We start from the raw sequence: 17,371 nt of genomic DNA on the forward strand, positions 1-17,371 counted from the left end.
ATACAAGTTTCACATATCCTGTTAGTATTGTTTATACAGCGAAATAAAGAAACTGGTTACCTAATCTCTCTTTAAAATCACATCGTTTATATAAGGGTCTATAACCCAGATGTGTGTGCACGCACGATTCAATGTCCGGTGTGCGTGTGCGTGTAAATGTTAGCAAAAGCACAAAATGTAAGTAAGCATGCATGTGTAAAGGAAAACATACTTCCTTATTAAGTAAAACGCAGCTTGTTATTAATGAGAAAGGGTAGCCAAGCGAAATCGTTTAACCACTCAGAAACCCCCATTTTGTAGTTCTTTCTACGTTATCTATTTCGGAATATCAAGTAGATTCAAATACTAATATCGTATGTTTTTTAATTTGTCACATCCACATTCTAAATAAAAAGTGCTTTTTGTTTTTGAATGAAACTTGCAGACATTCCATTGTTAGATGGATTGATTCTTGATATAAACTAATGACAATTTTCCAGAAAATGTTCTGCACTTGTTTGCAACATGGTATTTAGAGCTTTGTAGCTGAGACCAAACATAGTTTTGTGGCAGACATACAATAGTAACTATGCCTGCTGATGTCACGAAGGGTTTAATTTGGATAAATAGGATTGTAAAGCAGTCAAGTGGAGATGAAATTCTAATTCCATATTCTGAATTTGAAAATGGATAATCTAGAGGAATTTGAAATATCAAAATTTTCTGATGTGAACACTCTTAATTTTTTCTCCCAACTATATAACTGTGACAGCAAATTAATCGTTCATTTATTGGAAAAAGCTGTTATTTGTTTTCGTTTAATCTTAAGCATCAATTAAAGTTACATGCTTGCTTACTATAAATTCTGTATGTATATTGGTACTTAATTTAAGTGACCATGCATTGTGAATCTGGCAGTGAGTCGTCATGATAAAAACTGTATATAAGTACATATGGTACAGTAGAGTCTTGTGAAGACTGTGATCCATTTACTATTGCACGTCTAAAACCTGTTTTAGGATTAGTCTTAGATATATATTTTCATTAGATGTATTTCATTTTTAAGTTTATATTTTTTTTCCTGCATATAATGCAATTTAAATTTAATAACAACAGCAGTTCTAGAGGAATTCTGTGTATATAGATGTTATGAATCCTGATCATGCAGTAATAATTATCTTTTATGTCTTTACGAAGGCGCTCTTTCATTTAGAGAATTTTAAACATAGCATTATTAAGACTGAGGCTGCATTTATACGATTGATTGCACTGCATTAAGCTATTGGACAGTTGGCTTGGGAATACACATTCCATTAAGTCTTTTGGAAATGCACTGACATGATCGAATATGTAGATCATGGGAGTCAAGACATTAGAAGTGTTATAAGATGTCAATGAGAGGCCTGGATAATGAATTTCTGTTCGCACTGCGAACGCCAGGTGCTAAGAGAAGTGAAAGGGTATGTTTCTTTTCTGATATTCATATTAGTTATGTGGCCGGCACATACCATATTTTTATGTGCCGTATATTTCTGGTACTATAATTCGTACAGTATGTAAGGAATAGAAAAATTTACTTGCGCATGTATCCAATTCTTTTATATTACAAATACATGTATACACAGATCCACATATCTTTGAAAACTACTTTGGCGAATACCTGATTACACAATGAAAACATGCTAAGATATGAATTTTTCAGGAACTCAATGTAATATATTCGAGGCTACATCGCCTTGAGATCCTTAGTGGATTAAAAGAGCAAAATTTGCGAGATCTCTGTTCTCAAGTACGATACGAATCCTACAGCGAAAATGACACCATCTACAGGTTGTGAATGAATATCAGCCTTCTTTTATATTTGAGTTTTATTTGTGTGTCATTTTGGTCGAATTGTGTGGTTTGTATGTGAGTTATAGGTAGACAATAGACCCAAGACATCAAGACCAAATACTTTATAGAAAGTCTCACCCTTTCAATGTGTTTGCTAAGTCAGGAGTATCCTGGTTTATGTTCTCCCTTATATTGTGATATATGCCTTATCGGCTTTAATCATTTCAATACCTTTCTGTCATTAATTTTCCGCATACAATAGTTTGAATTGACCGTCCTTGATTAATATTGTATATAATTGTTAAGATGAATTATTGATTCTTTTTCAGGAAAGATGATCCTTGCCACTGTTGGTACGTGCTCATGTCTGGCTCAGTCTTTATTCAAGGTTCAATGTTCCTTCCTTACCAATGGTACGTGTCAACATCCATTCTTATATTAATTATGCATGAAACCACTTAGCTCATCAGTTTCACATTGTCTGTCTGTTCTTTATTCTTTTTGCTGGACTTGCTGCATTATCGGTAACATGTCCACACAATTATAGTCTTGTGACAAGGCAGGGCGTAAGTTTTTGCAGTGGCATGCACATGTATAGACTTACGTGCTTTCCATTTTAGTAATGTATAGAAATATCATCATTGTAAGTGTTAGTTGGATGTATAACCTAAATTATAGACTTGATTAGAGACATCAACCTTATTCATGTTGGTATCGAATAGTTGCACAGTTCATTTTTTGATGAGTTCATGTAGGCTCCCACCTGCAGGCTGCAATGAAGACAAATATTCTATCAAATGAAATCTTAAAATATCCCCAAGTCTATTGGTACTTAGTAATGTTAGTAATGTTGAACTGCCACTAATACTAACAAAGTAGTGTGTGCTGGTCGTATTATGCATTCATGCCACTGGACATGATGTATCTTTTCCCAATAGAAAAAAGCAATAGCAAAACTTTTGAAATAGTTCCTCTCATTCCAGCTAATTATTTTCAGCGTGTGTGTAAGGTAAATGTTTTATTTACTTCGCATACTGTTCCAGCAAAGCATATATTTACAATGGTATTATCTAGCTGCACAAAGCAGCCACAAAAGGATTATCAAATAACTTGCATATTAGAACGTGCTTGATGCTATTGGTGCAATATTGTGGTTACTGCGGTACTTTATTACCGTATGTTTTACAGCTATTAGTCTAAACTGTCAATGGCCCATAGGCTTGGTCTTTAAATGTAGTGATCTCTCATAGAAAACAGTTATTTTGTTACAGCTACTCGGCATTTAAGAGTACAATGACAAGCTTGAAGGCTCTTGTTAAGTACAATTTACGTCGCAAGTACTTAAGCCCATCCTTGTAACTGCCACAATACTGTAACTATTTATCCTATCGTGACGTCATACACAACAAGGTAATGTGGAAGCCCACGGGTTGCCATTTGTCAAACGTTTACTTTACTGGACAGAATCTTTCCATACAACACCGCGTGGTCTAATTTCGTCGCTCTAACTACGCATTTCCCATTACAGAGGCAGCCATACCAAGTATAACCCAAAGCGGAATTTACGTGTTCGATGCTACAGCTTGTCAGGACGTGTGGTTACAATGCATTTGTTGCCTACGCTTATGCATACAATCGCTAGTTGCTGGTAGTTCAGCTTTGAAAACGATAGACAAGTAGAATAAGCTTTGTCCCACTGTTTTCAACGTTCAAGCGTATTTTCTCGACCTGTCAGCGAAACGCGGACAACAGCCTTGACCCTCGATCAACTGTTGTCGGATGCGAATATCCTCAATATCACAAAATTGAGTTCTCGTGATTTTACGAAATTGCGTGAATCGTCCTGACCGAATTTATACGTCCGCATTCTGTATAGGTGGCCAAAATTTCTTAACTTTTCGTTTAAATGTTAGATTTTTAAGTTACTTAATTTTCCATAAAAAGTCGCATCTTTTTGCGCAATGTTGCATTTTTGGGCGAAATTTCGGTTTCGTTTTTTGGCTTATCCTATACGAAACTTTATTCGTACGTACGTAGTTTCAATGCACCTTTGAGCATAACGATAGGAAACTGCTTACGGCTAATATTAAAAAAAATAGCCCTTGTTCAATTTCGATATTTGGTTTCAAAAGCATTGCAGTTGGACGTATGGTGCTTTTTTGGGATGCCATAATTGCGTGAGAATGCATTTAAAAATGCAAATTGTTCCTCTTTACGTATATCCACTACAATGGAATCTCCGCTTTCCATTTCTGTGCCGAAAGTCAAAAGCAGTTTTCAGTTCCATATTGCTTCCATCAAATAATGGCGAATGAAACTAACTTTCCGTACGTAAGTTTTGCCGCCTGCTTTGTACACAGCATTCTACGTTAAACATTAATAAGGTCGGTGTGTTTAGTGATAAGTAGGAATGTACATAACTGAAAAGCTAGTGAGTCACGCCGTAACCCGTACACATGTGAAAGAATTGCTGTGGCTTTAGATGCTTAGGCAAAAGAGTTGCTCAACAGATTTGACTTAAGCAAAGACAAATGAAATATAGCACACACGTCAAATGTGTCTGTTATGGTATTTAATTGCGTTTAATTGTGAGCCATAAAACAGGGTAATTGTTACCGCCGCAGCATGCGAATCCAGCTTTGTGGAAACAGACCAGCTTGACGTACTTATCGGTCGGCACAGAGGTGAACGACATTCGGTGGTTACATTTATCAGCGCTGTAATTGTGTCGTCATAATTGGTATCTTCCTTGCTGCTTCTTCCTGTCCTGACGTCATACGCCAGTCCAGAGATAACAGTCATAGCCCGAGTTAAGTCGGACGCCCAAGAAATGTCTGCGCTTTTTGTCAAATATTTTGTCATGCTGTACACACGCGCATTCACGCGTAATGCTATTTCCATCACGCTTTTCAAAATACGACTTTCCTCTGAACGCGTATGCTTACCAGTTGTTACGTAGTCGTTGACACACCCGATTATCAATTCATAAGCGAACTAGTTAGAGCACGTGCCCATTTTTTAAAGCCAACAAAGGTATAACTTTGTTTTCCGTCGGTTTGAGCGTGACCAATTGCACAGTATTCGCACAATAAGGCCTCATAGCAGTCAGGGCACGCATTCTGCTGTATTCACTCGCATAAGCGCCTTGTATTGTTATTTATCACATGTCAGCGCTTCAGTATCAAACGTATTGTCTCATACGGTTCTCGACGAAAGCTGCATCTGCTGACAGATTTCAATCTGCTTAAAATCACTCGTAATATTCTAGTCATCTGGAATTGATTGGACGAAGTAACTTACCAAAAATCGACCAAAACAAAGGCTGGCTATTACGGTAATAGTCAAGTGCTCCAGACGACCATTAACATGGTAGACAATAAAAATCAGTGATTTTGTGTTATTTTTCATGCAAGTCTGACGTCTATTCGTTTTTCGTGAAAATGATAACGGTAAGTTACTGCTCGAGCGATAATGTGTCTTTTGTTGGAATCGTTTACGTAAAATTCCCTGTAATACTTAACGCGCGTCAAGTGCACTTAAAAATATACATGGCGACATAACAGCGCGGTAAACACCAGTTTGGACAGTCGGTGGAATTGATACTTTTTTATCGCGTCGAACTCAGCCGTTACCGCCCTGTTTAAGAATGCAGTAAGTTTTTTTGTTGCGTAACCGCATTAATATGCACACCGTTGCACATTTGCCAACTTGAATTGAACTTTTTTGACCGTGAACAGCTTAACCTTTATTTGATGGAAATGTGCAATTGAATATTTAATTTCGCGATTTTATGTTTGAATGGCAAGCAAGAAATCGGATTTTCCAGCCATGTTTCTATTTTTTCATGACTTCCGCTTACCGATCTCATTCGATCAGTAATTGGTGTTTTGTCGCTTGTAGGAAACGTTCACAGCTTTGTGGTTGCTTTGCGGCGTTGTAAAACGTATTCGTTGAACATATTTCCGGATTTAGAGATTCAACAATCTGTTCTCTCGATAATGGCATTTTCCGTTGTTTCAATTTACCACTTGCTGCTTCGCACGTTGTACAAGGCGAAGATATTTGCCGCCTTGGCAAAATGCTATAAGCAGCTATATCATTTAAAATGGTGATTCATCCAACCGCGAGATGGCGTTAAGCTACTATAAGTCACTCGTTCACATGCCTTGTAGTCTGTAGACTTCGTCACATGTTGTTTCTCTGGCTGTCTGCTTAACCAGATCAGCTACGTCCAAGCGAAGCTATTTAATAATTTGCAGCTTTGCATGTTGGCCAGGATATCACGTTTAGCTTGTGTCGCACAAACAGAGCCCACGCGCTAGCTATTACGTAACCAGCTACTAGTGTTGGGTAATTGTGAATTTTTAGTTAGACAACTAATTGCTTTACCTTATCCGCTCGTCAACTTACGTAAAGGTCAAACGCGTTCGCTTCTGTGGTTGACTCTTCGGTCAGTGGCAATAATAGCCAGCGACGAAAGTTTGCGATGACTTGAAAATAAACGTACAACTTAACGTGAACAAAAAGATGCATATGACGGTATCGACAGCAGCAACCAGCAGTTGGCAGCACGTTTAAATGTTCGATGTGTCTACTCGTTCAAAGTGGTAGTAAACTTTACTTGAAGGCGTTCGTGAGCTGCAAACTGACTTCTGGTTTCCTATTTGCGGTCAATATTGTTGTATGATGAGACACGCCGAACTTATTCATACAAGAGACTATCTCAAGGTAGGCTACGTGATGCGGATTAGAGCTATTGGTGTTAAAACCGCGCTTACAAGAGATTAAGTATTTCCGTAATGGGCTGTTTTGACGGAAAAGTTCCGTTTCTTGGCCTTGCCATTTACAATTGCCGAATGCAGAACGTAATTTGACACAGGGCTCTGAAGTTATCGCCAATTCACAATTGTAACTTTTCTCTAATGCACTTCCTGTCACTTCGGTTGTCAAGCCACTGCATTTTCCAAACTTTTCCGCAACTTTGTAGCCTTTAGGTGTGATACCCAGCAAAATTTTGGCTGTTTTTATTTGCAACTGAACAAATTTTGCGTTTAAAATCAGAACATGATACGATTCGACAAGCCAACACGAGTCGTACAAGCTATCATCACGACATCCACTGGTCAAATTAGTCCACAAATAACCTGTTTCAGCTTGCATCTTATACATCGTTTGCGGTGCCTTTTTGAACGTACAATGCAGGGTGGCTATACTAATTAATTACAGTTGACATCGCGTGCGATACGAGATTGGTTTTTGCAGTGCTGCAGAACGGTCTGTTCGGACCTTTACAAAAATTAGTCAGCGAGTTATTTACGGTCAGATATTGTCTTTCATGATCGATTCTCGGAATTGGAAGCAACAGATGCAAATGTAGCTTCTAATTAAAACTTTCCGAAACGTGCGCACAGTCCCCTGTTTTGCATTGCAAAATGCATTAAATAATAAATAGTATAGATGCAATTTTGCTCCTTTTCGAAAATGGCTGAATATTTTTGCTTTTGGTTAAGCTTGACATGGAAATACTATCAATGCGAAACTTCCCACTTTAAAAAGGTTCCGTAAAATTAAAGTTGTCACAGCTACAAGCGTTGTTGTCACGCATCGTGACGTCTCTCAATGGCTTGAAACAATGGCTTGCTTTCCGCAGCACAGTGCATGCGTGACGCCCTCGCCTTCAGTACATTGTTGTTTGGTTTATTAAAAGCACTCGTTGCTATTTGTGGATTGCCTTTTTAGAATAGCGAAAATTTTCAATATCCAAATTTGGCCGCTTAGCGCATACATCAGAGCGTTTGGTGCTAATGTAACGCTTAATTCAGAATTAAGCGTCATGGTATAGATCGCAGAATTCAGCTGGTAAGAAAATTATTTCATCGAAATGGTTATAAACCTGTAATCACGAAGCGTTTAGTGCAGCGTTAGACTTTTTTGCAGAGCAGTATTTGCATATAAAATCGATTTTGGTTTAAAATCCAAAAACCAATGTGGTCGGGAAATCTATACCTATGCAGCCGAGGAACCACTGAAAAAACCAGTGTTCTAACAGACGACGCCAATTTTTAAAAATACACTTCATTGCGGCTGATGCTCTGTGCGTATGAGCTGTCTTATGACGTCAGCAACCGTAACTAAGCTGACTTGGTCGTCTGCTTTGATCAGTCGAGATTTATTCGCTTTCAGTCAGTTCTCTGTTGTTTTTCTTTATCGAGGGTCGTTCGTAGATTCTTTGTTGACTTTTAAGCAATGATTTATTTTATCTTAAATTTTTGTCTCACTTAGAGTTCAGTTCGCTTGAAGACGTTTGAGTTGTAAACATTGAAAATACCGTACAATACATCAATTAACACGTTTAGTTAGTGTAGTAATCTAAAAGTAAAACTCCCCGAAAATTCGGAGGCTTTTAACGTTTAATTCTTTTTGAAATCGTTCCGCGTGCTTGAACAGGACCAGTTATCGTATTACAAGCCCAAAAGTCTGGTGCAAAACTTGCAAAAAACTCGTGGCAACTTCGTCGTTTGTTGAACTCGTTGGCTGCGGTTTTCCTTAGCAAATCGCCGAAGCGTAGTTTAGTATCAGGATCCGGACGATTTACGTAATACTAAACCTACGAAGCGTGAATCCATGGTTTTTTTACTAGTTTTCCACTTTCGACACGGATTGGCGTAGCACATAAATCAAAGCGATATAGAACGGGTATGAATCGTTGTGAATGAGATCGACAGAAACTTTTTTCTTCAACCAACTCAGCATTTGTCAGATGTAGCGCTCTCGCCAGAGCGATGAGCTGCGCGTTAGAATAAGTTAAGTAAGTTCTGTTTGCGAGTATTCAGTATAGGCATACGGTGGAAGACAGATTAGGTTCTCACTTTGACTGAAGAGATAGCAATCTTCCCTATATTATGCGAACCCAGTTTAAACAGATTGTTATGTAGGTCGTCTGCGCAACCCGACGTGGAATTACTCAATACCTGGATACTTCCTGAATTGCATAGCATATCCCTGTCGGACATAAGGGCTATGGTGGTTCAGTATTTAACGAAGTATATGATTTTTATGACAAAGGTCACAGCAGTTCAGTCACTACTTAGCCTGTGGTACAGTGAGACAGCACAATAACGTAATGAACAAGTAAGAAGTAAGAAGCAAGAGTAAGAAACCCAAACTAGCCGGTTAGTTTATCTGTACGGAGAAAACGTGTTAGCTAGTCGTATTCTATCATAACGCCTATGCTATTAGTTTCTTGGTATTTAATGAAGTGCAATTAATGAGTTAATCATTTATGTTCTTAACAGTAATAGTTTGTAGTGTGTTTATATTACGCGGGAGACAGCCGTATGATCGTTTGAAAATAACCTTAATTGTGTAATTGTGGGACTTTGTTACTGTATTACTCGATTTTTTCACTGAGAATAACCCGCACTTAAATGCCCAATTAAATGGAGATTTCAAAAATAATGACATGTTTTCGTATTTTCGACTGTTACTTGACTAGATTTAATTAACTTGGCCCGAAGTAAGGTTTTGCTATTTATGGCCTGGTATTTACTGTTCCGTCAAAACTTCCACTCTGTTCAAATCCAGATAATCACCATCGAAAGATTCTTTTTGAGCGCGGTATTTCTGGTATTTTGTCGCGACCAACAATTTTCGCCCAAAAAATTAACACGAGCTTTTTTACCAATCGAAGTCAACAGCGCGTCCCGTCGAACGATTAATAATCGGATGCCACGTAATATGTCGATGACATCATAAGAATGATGACGCATAGACCGATCAACTATGTTCCCAACAAAAAGCGGAAGTGTGAGGATTTTAATCTTTTTATAGAGAATAGCATCCCAGGAAAAAGCAACTACACGTTCTATATTTGTATATGATACGTAATGCTTTAGTTACTACAGCGAAAGAGGTGATGTTTTTTCGATAAATTTACACCCAGGAACGTAGTTTCCCACACGTGTGCGGTTCCTAATATTGTTACGCTGTAGTTGGGCGTGTGGCCGTGTTGTTTCACCCGTTTTTATAAATGTCTGTGCAAGTAGAAATACACTTAAACCCCCCGCACATGATACATATTTCTAGGATGCAAACTTTTCGATTGTGAAGGTGTTGTTTGCAAACAGGATGTTATTTTCCTGTTGAATTGTTGAATCGGTTTAATCATATGATGATTCCTGAAAACTTTAGGATACTGTTACGCATTACCGGCCTCAGTTTGACCCAACATACGCTTTTATTCCTGCATTACAAATCACTGCATAGTAAGATTCTGAACTAAACGTTTTGCAGGTTAAGCGACATATGATTTGTTTTGGGGATGATTCTTGTTCGCAGAGCACACGTAGAGAGGTGAGGTCCACGAAAACACGCGATCAAGCCAGTACTGGATATAATTGTGGCATCAGTCCATATAATTGAGCACTTGAAATTTGGCGATGTAATGTCCTTCAAGTGCAATTTCACGTCGATTAAACACAGATTTAAGTGAACTGTATGTTCAGCAACTGTATCGTATGCCACTATGCCATGGCTGACATTTTGCTATTAATTACTGTAACGTGTTGGACGCTAAACGTTTTGGCCAGTGTGCATTAGCCAATGCTTTACCACTTACTTCTTTTCCGGGATAATAATAATTAATGTTTGGGTCTGAGAGTAACTCTGAATATGGCCAACATACGCAATACCATTTACGTCACTTCTCACAAAACGTGCTTTGCTTTGATGCATAGATGAAATACTCTTGCATCATTGCTTGCTGTAAAACAATTGCAATCCTGGTTTCAATTCACGTATGATGTGTCTGTAGGTTTTAACACGCAAAGTTGTCAGAAAGCGGTTATGTGTATTCTGCGTTGGCAAAACAGACGTAAACTCAATTCTGTGAGAGGCGGTTGCGGTGTTTCGCGTGGTATGTACAGTGTACACTTAGGAGGTTGTTAAATCTTCGGCTGTCAGTACTACACCGTTTTCGGGAGAGAAATCTGTCAATAGCGACAGTGACCTGGTCAGTTGTCTAGTTTTGAATTTTGACGTTAATTGTCATCAGCTTTAAGTGATAACTAATGCGCTGCAATGTTAACTAATGTTAACTAAGTTACCATTTGTTGGTGCCGGCTAGGTTAGTTGATTACGTTTTAATTTTGATGTTATCACTACTCAGTTTCAATGTCCAGTAGTAAGGTCAGTTAGAATTACTTACAATGGCGCCTGGTTGGTTAGTTATACTGATTAAATGGTTGGTCATATTTGAAGTTGTTTTGAAGTCTTTGTACGGCGTTAATAACAATCTTTGTGTCCCATCTAAGTGAAGCGCCCACGTTTAGCCAAGTACACTTGAGAGGGTTCTTGTGTTTGCACAGGAGTGTATTTTTGTCCTGGGTTGCTGACTCTTCCAGGACGCGCGTGTTGCGGAATTTTGATTTCAACTGAAAGTTTCAATTCCGGTGTTTTCAATCTCCGATCTCACATGACACTCGATCCCGCATTAAGACTGGGAGCGTGCACAGCATACCTCGAATGCATGCTCTTTGTGCTGCCTAAGGATTTATTTAAGGCCTTAACGTGCAGTGGTGTTTTACACGACGTATCTACGCAGACTTTTTAAAAAGGCAAACGTGTGTTGAACAGGACACTTTCGAGGAGCTGCTGACTGTGTTCGGACAGGGCGTTATATTGTTGACACAGGTTTTTGTATCTGCGTTTAGTTAGTCAGTTTCAGGAAAATGTTTTGCTTTAATCAAGGAAACTCGATGAGTTTGATGCATTATCGATGCACACACGCCTTTTAACGGCTACGTGCACTCATGCAGCTATTAAACGGCCGGGATTTATTCTATTTCATTTCTCAGCAAACGCGCATTAAATTCTCAGTATCGGGATATTTACATTTAAGTGCATGTGTCCAATTCGCTGAAATGTGACGTGTGAGGCGGCGTTAACGTAAGCATGACGAACATGACGAACGCGATTTCATTTGAAGAATTTATTTGGAGTTTTTACGTTATCATGATCTTCAACGAATCGCTTTCGATGCCGTATGCAGGTTAAATACCGGCGTAAAGGTTACTCAAAGTTCGATGCTTACAAATAATACACCTCGCTTCCGCTGTAGCTAGCTCGAGGTAGCGAGACGCTGTAAACCGTATTTACCAAGTCAACCTATTATAGAACTGTTTGTGTCCCCTCATCCAGCTGTCGTTGTACCTAGTTCGTATCTGCAGACACATTCTGCATTACACTGCATACAGTCGACGTGGTGTTTTTCTATTGGTGACGTAATGTTTTGACAGGGTTTTGTTGGTGGTTTGGCCAGGTTATGTTTGTGTTAAAGCGTTTTGTTGACGTTATGACTCCGGTAGAAAGCCTTGAGTGGGTCTTCCAGTGTGCGGTTCTTCTGTTTATCGCCTATACTAAGGCAAGATTTGGTCGAAACTACTCATTGTACAAAACGGCACATCGTACAGCCAGTAGATCTTAAAATCATCCTTTAAAACGACGAAAAATCTTTGAATTAATAACGCACCATGCCGCCCCTTTCTCAAAAACACCAAAAAGTCGTTGGCCTGTTGTATGAGCTAACTATTTTTGTGAGTCAGATCGCCTTTCTAGTATGAGTACTTCTTAACAAACCGCTGCTGCTGTTAACACCTACGGCTATCATGTATGCGACGTAGCAAGTCAAATAACAATTATTAACACTTTGTTTTACAGCTTTGGTAAGCGAATACCTGGTACAAAACGAAGAGGTTGCCAATGCGTCGTGTTGTCGTCTTCTGAGATGATTGCGGTGAGTTTTCGTTTTATACTTATGTTTACATTACGGAACATTTTGCCTGGTGTTCGGTTGAAAGTGAATTATCCTGAAAAGTAGGCTTAGAAGTATAAGGACACCATTTATCCACGATTAAAGTGTAGCTAAGCTGTAGCGTTATCTAAAGTACTTAGCAAAAACGTGCATCAGCGAATGTGTACATGATAAGCAAAGAAATGCATGGTATTTGCTGGTATGTAGGGTGCAGTCAAAGAAGAAGGTTAGTGTATGTAGGTATTTTCCGCTCTTTTAGCGCGAGGCATGCTATCGAAGTCCTATCAGAACGTCGCCGCCAAAGCCCCAGGGTAAATTTTGTCAAAGTTTGCGGCTTTATCAGATCACAGACATTGCTCACTATCTTTTATGTTTGTATCCTCCAGGCTAATGAGTGGTAAGTGAGACCTTGACATGCCAGCATTTCAACACTGCTTTTACCCTCAAGTTTAATGCGTTCGATCCTTTGTAATAGTCCGGTGGTATTGTTACGGCTAGAGATCATTTTACGAGATGATTTTGTACGCTTTGACGGCTTCGTAGCGTCCAGTTATGCCGCTTTTTTCTCTGGGCCATCACCGAAGCATTAATTGCTGGTTATACAGTGATGTTGTTTAAACTAGCGCATGACTTAGACCAGCGTTAGTCAGTAGTATTTTCCGGTTTAACACATCCCGCAATGAAAGCGTACTATCACTTGTTCTGTAGCTTTATATTAGCTTATGTGAACGTCAAGTCACGTCACTTCATGACAATAAGTTCACATTTGGCACTTCAAATGTGAGTAGATATTATTACCGCCTCGCATTTCGTTACAGATCGACTACCCCGACATGCCAGTACATGCTGGTGGACTCGCCACAAGGCCGCACGCCCTTCGCCACAGCATTTCCACTACTTTGAGCTCAAGTTCACAATCAACTCTGGACAACGTAGCGGAGGGTGACAGCTCTTCTTCTGAGGTGAACTCATTTGAACCTGACTTGCGATTTGTCACTCCGCCGTGTTTATGACGTCATCAATTTAATGGGTTTGGTGTCAACTGCCATAGAAAGTTTTTATTATTATTAATATGTCCTTGTATTGAAATGTTAAGCATATCATACTCTGTGCTTGTGTTTTATGAACCCTGTAATCCCGGTACAAGATTCTTTATGTTCGGTGTCAATTTTAGGGGTCACCATTGCACACTAACAGCGAAAATAATTTGCACAACGCCGCGAACGGTCAGGCTGTAATGATGACGGATAGCATATCGCAATCAAGTTTGTCTAAAGACACAGTAAGTTCATGCGATCTTGAGGTAAAACAACAAATACGAAATTGAAACTGCTTTCTAATTTGTGTCCCATTGCAAAAGTAGTTTCATGCTTCAGTTTTGCCAATTAAAGTGTAATTAGTCATGTTTACCACCTTTTCTACTGCCTAGGCTGTACACTTATCTATGCTTAACCACAGAGTGTTTTCCAATTTATTCCCATGCTTAAATTTTATGTAATGTTTCAGGATGGAGATGATTTTGACGACCATGAGTTAGACGAAGAGGACTCCATTTCCCTCCATTCAACCTCCTCCCTAGTCATCAAGGATCAAGTCATCGATGTCCTAAAGAAGGAAACAGATGACAGGAATCAGGACGATTTGGGTTCGTCCTCTTGTTGCATTTATCACATGTTGTATGACGTCTGGAATATTTTGAAACGATTCACACGTTGCGTTCTTGCTAAAAGCTTGCCAAGAGGAAGTTTTTGTCGCTTAATGCCCTTTCCCCAGTCTACTGTTTATAGAAACAGTTAGGTTGAGTTCAGCAATAATCATCTGACTTCTGATGTAAACTGAGATATGTTGCCAAAAACCACACCTAACCATCGGGTCGGTTTCACTTTTATTTTTCTTCCTTCGTAGAAACGTTGATGGAATTCACAAAAAGCTTGCGGGCATTTTCAAACATGACGGAGCCCGTGCGGAGAGCCCTATGCAACGTGATGATATTTGCATGGGTACCGAAAGCTAACACTATTGTTTTAAAGGATGATGAACTGGTTAGTGAATCGTCTCATAAAGTTTTTATACTTAACAATAGCTCGAATTCTATCGTTTGTTTACAGTGCTTCCTGTACTGCGTTTTAAATAGCACAAGCTCATTGAAACATGTCCAACCTGTGCTAGCGAAAACAAATATTCACATCGCTATTAACTAGTTGTTAAACGAAACTCGGACATTTTCAATTGTTGAACGATTATAATCAACAACGAACGATGCGTCCCGCAGTGGATGTTAAGTAGCACAATACAGAATATACGAGATAACGACTTCATTGACTGACTTTTATGACTTTTATTGACTTCATTATATTCAGCTTGACTCGTGGTCAGTTATAATAAATGGACAAGTTCAAGTCCAGCAAGACGGTGATGACCTCATCTTAAGCATGGGGGACAGCTTTGGAGTTAGTCCTTCGCTCGAAGAACAACGTCACAAAGGCGCCATGCACACGATCACTGACGACTGCCAGGTAACCAACCATTCACCATTGAGGAATAAAAATAGGTTCTAAAGTTTTTCTTCAAAAGTTTATATCACTGGTTTTCATGTTTTTCCGCACCAGATGGTTGCTTTTACGCTTGATCGAAATGACCAAGTAATCGTAAAGCATTGAGCACCTAAGCAGTATATTTATTTGATTAGTCAACAAATTGCACAGTTGTTCGTTAACTTTTCCAGTTCCTCTGCATCGCGCAACAACAATATTACGATATTCTCCATCAAGGCGAGGAGAATATTGAAAATATTTACAGCGAAAAAGGCGACCTCGTTCTGGTCAAAGAAAAACGAGAATCAGATGGCACGAAGCAAGGAAATATTGTTATCAGGGTAAATGACCGGTTTTTGCTTTTGTTTACTTTTTTATGTTGACTTGAAACGGTTTGCATAGCAAGTGCATAGTCGAAAGGTCGGCAAACTGCGGCTCGCCGACATGTTTTTTGGCTCTTCTAGCTGAATAGTAATATTCCAAATTGACTACTAATTATCTAATATTATATATCATAATAACCAAATTGACAAACACTACTGATTTTGCGACTCACTGGTGTTTGTAGTTTTCCGCAAGTGACTCTTTCATTGAACAAGTCTGCTCACCCCTTTTTACTACAGTTCAACTTTACCGAATTTACCAAAGTACACATTCTTTCTTAGTTGCTGTACACCTTGTTCACCAGTGCTTACACACACAAGTATTGAGAACATACTTACTACACACTTTTGTTTACGGTTTTACTGATGTTGGCTTTGTTTTACTCGACCAGGGGAACCCTGAGCATCTTATGCGCCACCTTCTGGATGAAAATACAATAGACGCGACGTTCGCTGAAGATTTCCTGCTGACTTACCGTGCGTTCTTCAACGAACCATTAAAAATATGTCGTGAACTGCTGCGCCGGTGCGACAATAAGCTATTCAGAGACAAGGTGAGATCGCAGACTTACCTGAGAGAGTTTTCTAAAACTAGGAACCGAGTTGTTGTTAAAAAACAACCTCAGGCTATTTGCGCCATTATTGTTTTTCTAAATAACGATGTTTTACTAGAACCTGTGTTTTTTGTATATTGCGAAAAACTTCTTCGTATGACTCTCTCATAATGTGACTTTTGTCATATCCAGGTGACTCGTACTATTTTGCTTTGGGTCAACAACCATTTCAGTGACTTTGAAGGCGACTGGCGTATGATGGAATTACTTGAAGAATTCGAAGAGAAGCTCAACAGGTTCAACTTACACGGCGAAACCAAACTCTTCAACATCGCTTGCTCAGCAAAAGCGAAGCCTCGATCTGTATCATTTGTAAGCACTTTACAAATTCTTTAGATTTTTCTCGCATAACATGTAGAAGTTATGGTATCTAGTTGCGTTAAGACGGCGGCGTGAATCATCAAAGAGTCACCTCGTCTCTAACCGCTAAAACACTTCAGTTATTTTTACTTAATTTTAACTGAACTTTTAAGTAAATTTTCTCAGATCACTATTTTTAACTTGTGCGACGTATACGCTTTACATCTGCTTAATTATCACAGTAGTTATCACCTATCATCTGCACAGTAGTTTCATCTTGTTTCAACAGACTCGAAGTTCCTGTGAAGCTGACCTTGGTTTTAAGATACTCGGCGGTTCCGAAAACAACTTCCCAATCTACGTTTCGCAAGTGTCAAACGGTTCCACGGCCGAATCCAAAGGAGTGAAGAGAGGTAACTTGTAAATAAATATGTTTTAGTATTTAACGAGAAATTTGTCTCCATTGTTTTGACATAAGTATTAAGTAATGTAATTGTAAGTAAGTACCGTAAGAGATTGTTTTGACTTGAATGTTCGTTCTGCTTATGAGTTGTATTTTCTAACTGTTCTCACTTAAGCTTGTGCATTTGTAGTTTAAAAACAAAATGAAGTAAAGTTGAAATATCAGGGATTACATTTTATGCCATTGTAGGCAAAATACACGTTTCTAAAGATTACATATAACCCAGTTGGCAGATCTGTGAACTTGTTCTAATACTAAAGCTAAGTATATACTTGTATTTATTTCTTAGTAGTTGCAACTTCTCTCTTGTCCTATTAGGTGACCAACTGATGGAAGTAAATGGACAGAACTTTGAAAAGTTATCACACGAACGGGCCCAGGCTATTCTGAAGAAGAATACCGAACTGAACCTGACCCTGAAAACGAGCTTGTTTGGTAAATTGTCCAAATTCTCT

General features: G+C 38.9%; 1 protein-coding gene across 7 annotated transcripts in view; it reads left to right on the top strand.

Annotated features, from left to right (window-relative positions):
* Positions 1–1,154: 1,154 nt before the first annotated feature.
* LOC143470976 (uncharacterized) overlaps positions 1,155–17,371 on the top strand; it is a 29,849-nt gene continuing 13,632 nt past the window's right edge. For 5 of the 7 annotated variants that reach the window (XM_076969279.1, XM_076969282.1, XM_076969277.1 and 2 more), the window contains exons 1-14: positions 1,156–1,439; positions 1,682–1,809; positions 2,142–2,225; positions 12,529–12,604; positions 13,441–13,584; positions 13,797–13,904; positions 14,129–14,267; positions 14,528–14,664; positions 14,983–15,138; positions 15,348–15,497; positions 15,932–16,093; positions 16,286–16,465; positions 16,743–16,866; positions 17,235–17,351. In XM_076969279.1, coding sequence (XP_076825394.1) covers positions 1,368–1,439; positions 1,682–1,809; positions 2,142–2,225; positions 12,529–12,604; positions 13,441–13,584; positions 13,797–13,904; positions 14,129–14,267; positions 14,528–14,664; positions 14,983–15,138; positions 15,348–15,497; positions 15,932–16,093; positions 16,286–16,465; positions 16,743–16,866; positions 17,235–17,351 — 1,777 coding nt within the window. In that variant the 5' untranslated portion in view covers positions 1,156–1,367. Of the gene's footprint in view, positions 1,440–1,681; positions 1,810–2,141; positions 2,226–12,528; positions 12,605–13,440; positions 13,585–13,796; positions 13,905–14,128; positions 14,268–14,527; positions 14,665–14,982; positions 15,139–15,347; positions 15,498–15,931; positions 16,094–16,285; positions 16,466–16,742; positions 16,867–17,234; positions 17,352–17,371 lie in introns of all 7 variants that reach the window. The other 2 variants (XM_076969285.1, XM_076969280.1) reach the window with 1 other exon arrangement.

The sequence above is a fragment of the Clavelina lepadiformis genome, chromosome 9, assembly GCF_947623445.1.
Source record: "Clavelina lepadiformis chromosome 9, kaClaLepa1.1, whole genome shotgun sequence".
Lineage (NCBI taxonomy): Eukaryota > Metazoa > Chordata > Ascidiacea > Aplousobranchia > Clavelinidae > Clavelina > Clavelina lepadiformis.